The 6,000-nt window shown below is 58.2% G+C and overlaps 1 protein-coding gene across 1 annotated transcript in view; it reads right to left on the reverse strand.

The window, feature by feature from the left end:
* Window positions 1-4,568, reverse strand: part of RAB6B (RAB6B, member RAS oncogene family) — a 53,234-nt gene extending 48,666 nt beyond the window's left edge. The window contains exon 1 of the mRNA XM_033132568.1: window positions 4,098-4,568. Within this exon, the coding sequence (XP_032988459.1) occupies window positions 4,098-4,167 (70 nt within the window). The 5' untranslated portion in view covers window positions 4,168-4,568. The remainder of the gene's footprint in view (window positions 1-4,097) is intronic.
* Between the last annotated feature and the right edge of the window lie 1,432 nt (window positions 4,569-6,000).

Genomic DNA, 6,000 nt, shown 5'->3' on the forward strand with positions numbered 1-6,000 from the left:
CCCCTGGGTGGCCATGGGTGGTGTGAGTGGTGGGAGGTGAGGCTGGGTCAGGCCATGGCAGGGACGGTGAGCCCCCCCAGGCAGTGGGGGGGGCCACAGAACAAAATCTCCTTAACTGGGAAGAATGGGAAGACACGCGGAAGCTGCCCTCACTGCTGGCACCTCCTACACCTCTATCCCACATCCACTTTTTCTCCAGAGCAGGAAGAAGAACAGACAAAGTTCTCTGGAGAGGGCGGGCCCCATCCAAGACCTACTCCTTATACGCATCCCAAAGGAGTACCAGCCCGTTCCCTACAGAAGCATCTCTTCCTCTATGCGCTTCCAGAGTAGCTGTCACAGCTCTCACAGCCCTTTACTGTAATTATACCCACAAATGTCTGTATTCCCCAGGGGACCATAAGTTCCATGAGGCAGAGATACTCTCAAAGATCCGACTAAATAAATAAATGAATGATGGACGGAGGAAGGAAGAGAGAGGGACACGGGGGAGGGTGAGAGGGGGGAGTGAACAAATGACTCCAGGACCAAGTGGCCGCTGCACACAGGGTCACCATGTTGTGCAACCCCAGGAACACCGTCCACATTGTGCACGACGTGGATGGCACCTGTCGCAGCACAACTGCAAGGGGCCGGAGGTGTCCGGTCAGAGGGAGCAGCTGGCCTCCTGGCCTGAGCCTGGGAAAGCAGCCTGAACTTCTTACGTCCATCAGTCTTCCGGCTTCAGCTGCAGGAGTCTCAGGGAAGGAAGATCAGAAGAGGCCAGAGGACAGCAGATATGCCCACATCCCCTCTCCTCACTACACACACCGAGATGCCCTGAACCCCTCACAATGCCACTAGAATTTAGGAGGAAGATGTGTGTCCTGCAGGCCCAGTCTCCTTCCTTAGACACCTGCTAGTGCCTGTCTCCTTTGGATGCCACCAAGTGCCACAGTCAGAACAGGTGTGCCTCACCCCCTGCGTCCCCCACCACTGCCATGAGAACACGGGCACGACCAGCAGGCCCAGGGAGCCGTCTGAGCACTAGCAGGACTGCAGTCTTCCTACTGCAAGGAAATCTCTCATCCTGGGTCCCCACAATCCTATCCCTTGCCGGGCGGACACTGTCAGCAGCCTGCATTTCATGGTCCAGGGGGCAGCAGGCATTCTGCGCCAGGAGGGAGAGCTCTCTCAGGAGCTGCAGGTGTTCTCTCCAGGGCTTCTCACTCAAACCAGGACCTGGGCATTTTGAAGGCCTGATACTTCTCCTCATCATTGTGTTCCAGGCCAGGTACTCCTTTCTGGAATCCAGCTGTCCAGGCACAGGAAACAAGAGAGGGCCACATCCTTCCAGCCCCTTCCCCTGACCCCTTTCCATCAGGCTCAGCTCACGTAGGCAAGCCCAGATGCTCTAGAGGGCTCCATCAAACTCAGCTGGCCCAAGTCCACTCCGTACAGAAGGTGAGGGAGGGAGAGTCAGGGTGGGCGTGAGGGCCAGGTCTCAGGGGCTCCCTCCACTCCACACAGGCTGCACAGGATGCTGGCACAAAGGACCAACACATGCAAAACTGTGCAGGCAAGATGGAAGCAGTGGCTGCGGTGGCAATTCCCCTGTCCTACCAAACTCAGAGATGCACAAGTCCCTACCAAACTCAGGGACCCTGAAAGCTCTATAAAATCTAAGCTAAACAACCCACTGATGACACACCCAAGTGGGAGGAGGCTTTTCAAGGCCTAGGACTCCCTGTCAGGAGGGAACAGAGTGGTCGATAGCCAATCACATTGACGGCAGAGCCTTTCATCCCTAGTGACGAAGGATCAGCAAAACCTGCCCCAAAACACCGAGTCCAGCGTTCCCCCCAGGTCACTCAACTCAGCCCCAAGCCTGGCCAGAAAGTGGGAACCCTCACCCCCTCTCAGGAAGGGTCCCCAATTCTGGACTTCCTCATTCACATCTTATTTTCCAAGGACATGTGGGTCACTGGGAAGAGGAGATGTGGGTTTTGCAGCCCCAGAAGTGTTAACAACTCACAGTGGGCCTCCTGGCCAGGCCTCCCATCCCTGGGGCTCAGACTTCCCATCTAAACACGCCGGGGAGGTGGGGCCTCCATCTCTGAGGTCTAAGCTCTCATTTCTGTGATTTTAGAAGCAAAGGGGGTTTGCACGGCTCAGCAGGAGCCTCAGCCCGTCAGGGATTCTGAAGGAGCCCAGAGTTTTCACTCAAACTCACCAGACATCCTCCTCATCCAAGCCCTGGCCCTTTACTGAAGCACGTTCAGACTCAGAATAAACACGTTTGTTGAGAACCTACCAGGGTCCAGGCACCTTTGAGAGTCACTGGGGAAACACGAGGGGGTAAGAGAACTACCCACAAGTAACCATTTCACAGAGACATAAGCTGAAGCTCAGCAAAGCGTAGAAATCTACTCAAGGCAACACACTAGGAATTGAACTCCGAGGCTGCCTGAGCCCTGCGGAGTTCTCTCCCAGGGCTCCAGGCCCAGAGAGACCAGCACTGGGACGTACGTGAACACCCCTGAAATCCTGCGACACATGGGGAAGAGTGAGCTTTGAAACTGGAATCTGTTAAGATCACACTCAGAGTCCAGGACACAGGGCTGGCTGGCTGATTTGGTCTTGTTCTGAAATGCCCAGCTTCGCCCCAAGACCCATCACCATGTTAGGCCTGACCACCTTCTGATACCCTCCTCTGCTCTATCCATTCCAGAAGATGAGCAGCAGACAGGAGACGGCCATGTGAGCTCCACAACCCACATGTACACACACCACAGCAGCACCGTTCCCTGAGCCAACCCACTTCTCCCAAGGTTGCCTGTGTCTTGGCCCCTTGTACAGAAAGGCACCACACCCTCTGCACTGGACTGGTCTGCAGAGCTACAGCTGGGAGACCTGCCCCAAGGGAATGCCTTCTCCCTGAGCAGCTGTGGGCAAGGCCCACTTGTCTCCCTGCAGCCCCAGGGTGAGATGTCTCTGAAGGAATGCTCTGAGAAACATTCCTTCCTACAGGTGTCACAGGGGTCCATGCTCTTCAATCTGGTCTTCCCACCTTGGGACCAGCCTGGGTTTCAGATGTTTTCCCAGGGGAGGCTTCTAACGTCTGGGAAGCCGCTTCTCTCCCCCTCCCCCCGTCCCTGGCGGGCTGCCACGATGACCTCCCCTCCCCCAAGAAGGGCCTTGCGCTGGGAGGTGGGGATGGGAAGAACCGCTGCCCACGTGCTCTAGGGAGGGGTGCTGGGAAGCGAAGCAGGGCGTGTCACCTGGTCCTTTCTCTGTCCAGCGCCAGGCTTCACGGTGGCCTCTTGGTGCGAGGCGCTCCTGTACCATCCCCCAAATCTGCCTCAGTTGGGGAATCCTCGCTGTCATCATCCTGACCCCGAGCCCCAACGAGGCTAACACATGCCGGTGAAGGGCAGCGGGTCTAGAACCTTCTGTGCCCAGGGAAGTAGCCAGGGTATGTAACACCGGGAATAAGAGCCCTGTTCCCCCCACAGCCGGGATTCGCTCCTTCCAGAAGAGACAGGTGTCCGTCTTACCACCCCGCTCCCAACCGCGGCCGTCTGCCCCAGGGCCTGGACGTGCCAGCAATTACGCATGGTTGCAGGCAGGGTCCGCAGGGAACCTCTCCGGTGCATTGGGGTGGGGGGCGGCCTGACACCGGCCGCACCTTGTTCTCCAAAGAGGGGCGTCTGTCCTCCCCTCGACACCCGCCAGCGCCCCGCCACCTGCGCGGTCGCCCGCAGCCGGTGCCGCAGTGCGAGTGAGCCAGCGAGCCCGGCGCCTTCACGCCTCGGCCTGCGCCGCCGAGCGAGCCGCCGCCCTCCAACCTCCCCGACCCGCCGCACCTGCCTCCGCACCCCAGATCCCCCCGCATCCCCACCTCTGGCCCCAGAGCCTTCTCGGTCCTTACCCTTGGCCTCTCCCCTCCCCTCCCCGGCCCCGCTCGAGCCGGCCCCGACCTCCACATGCCCATCCCTCCTCTCTACCCCGGCACGGAGGGACCTTTCTGAGCCAGGGCCGGGGGCCCCCAGGGGGTGGATGATTTGGCGAAGGGGGTCGACTCGGCGCCAAGCCATGAGAATAAGCGAGGTACTTACCGCTCTGCTCCCCCAGAAACACCAACTTGAATTTTCTCAGTGGGTTCCCAAAATCTCCCCCTGCGGACATGGTGCTGGCAGCCGGGATCGGGAAAGGAGGAGGAGAAGCGAAGGAGCAGGGAGGGAGGAGGAGGGCAAGGGGAGGCGGCCGGCGGTGCGGGAGCCGGAGGGGGAAGGGCTGGCTGCGCGCGTCCCTGCCTCCCTAGCTGCGTCCCGGCCCCGGCCTGCGGCTGCGTGTCCGGCGGCGGCGGAGGAGGAGGAGGAAAGGAGGAGGAGGAAGAAGGCTGGGCTGGGCTGGGCTGGGCTGCCGCGGGCGGCGCTAGCTGCGGAGCGAGGAGCGCGCTGTGGATGCCCGAGCGCGGCGCGGACAGAGCGGTGCGGGCGGAGCGGGGCGCAGGGACAGCGCGCGGGGCGAAGGAGCGCTCTCCGGTGTCGCGCCGCTCGCCCCCCTCCCGCCTCCCTCCTCCGCCGGCGCCTGCGCTCTGCGCGCTCCCCAGCCTCTGATGTCATGCGGGGCCCACGGCGCTGCGGGGCTGAGGGGCGTCCGTCCGCCCACCCGGAGGCCGCACCCGGACGGGAGAGAGCCGCCTCGCCATGCCTGGATCAGGCCCTGAATCGGGCCGTCTCTCGTTGCCCCTCTACGTCTGTCTTCCCCACTCTACCCCCTCCTTTGAATCCAGAAAAATGGCATTAAACTATCAGGGGACATTTGCTTCTGGTCTTTAAACCTAAATGCCACTTCTTTCCTCCCCCTCGCGCGACACTGATGCACAGCGCAGCCATCCGAGAGGAGGAAAGGAGAGGAGGTGTGTGCGTGTGAGGGAGGGAGGCACGGGGGGTGTGAGCCAGGGTGTCAGGGTGTGGTGGACCGTGCGCGCGCGCGTGTGTGTGTGTGTGTGCGCGCGCGTGTGTGTGCGCGCGCGCGCGCGCAGAGGGCTCCACCGTCACCCCGAGTGGTCTCTGTCCCCACCCCCCCGGCCCCCAGGCCCAGATCGCTTCTCTGGGCGCCTCTGTGGGGCCATAGGCGTTACAGCAGACCTGGCCCGCAAGAGAGGAGGCACCAGTAATGGGCGCACCTACCTAATACCAACCGCTCCTACGGATCATTTTATCCTAAATTTGCTGCCCCGTGGGAGAGAAGGAGCAATGAAGCCCCAAAGTCAGCGTGGCCATCTCCAGGACAATGCCCTGGATTCCTTGACCCTGGGGCCACAGGATGGACAACACCACTCCTTGCCCTAACAATTAGTGTATCTGGACCATGAGCTCCAGGAGGACAGGACAGTGACTTCTCATTGTCTCCAATTCACCTGCCCCATTTAGGTGCACAGAATAGTCCTGAACAGGGAAGAACAAGGAGCAGCGTTAGAAGCACTCTTAGACTCATCCTGTGGCATTCTGATTAATTTAACCGAGGGTTTACAAAGCTGCCTATTACTGTCCTGCCACCATGTGGTCTCTTGTTTTGTTTTGTTTTGTTTGTTTTGTTTTAAGAGCTGTTCATCTTCACTGCGGTATAGTGTTCCATTGTGTGACTATATCAGTCTATCCATCTATCGTAGAGGGACGTTTCAGTAGTTTCCAGTGTTTGGTTATTACAGATATTAGTGTTATGAAAATTCTTATACATGTTTTTTGGGTGAATATATGTGCCAAATATATATGTATATTTCTTCATGATTGCTAAATCATGAAGTATGTATATTTTCAGATTTAGCAGATATTTTCACCTTTCCAAAGTAGTTGTACCAAGCACCAGTGGTATATGATAGTTCCAATGTTTCTCATCCTTGTCCGCACTTAATACTGTCAGTCTTTTAATTTTAGATAATCTGGTGGTTTTGTAGTGATTTCTCATAGTAGTTTTAATTTGTAGTTTTTGAGGCCTAGGGTGGTGTTATCT

This window comes from Rhinolophus ferrumequinum, chromosome 17, assembly GCF_004115265.2.
Source record: "Rhinolophus ferrumequinum isolate MPI-CBG mRhiFer1 chromosome 17, mRhiFer1_v1.p, whole genome shotgun sequence".
Taxonomy (NCBI): Eukaryota; Metazoa; Chordata; class Mammalia; order Chiroptera; family Rhinolophidae; genus Rhinolophus; species Rhinolophus ferrumequinum.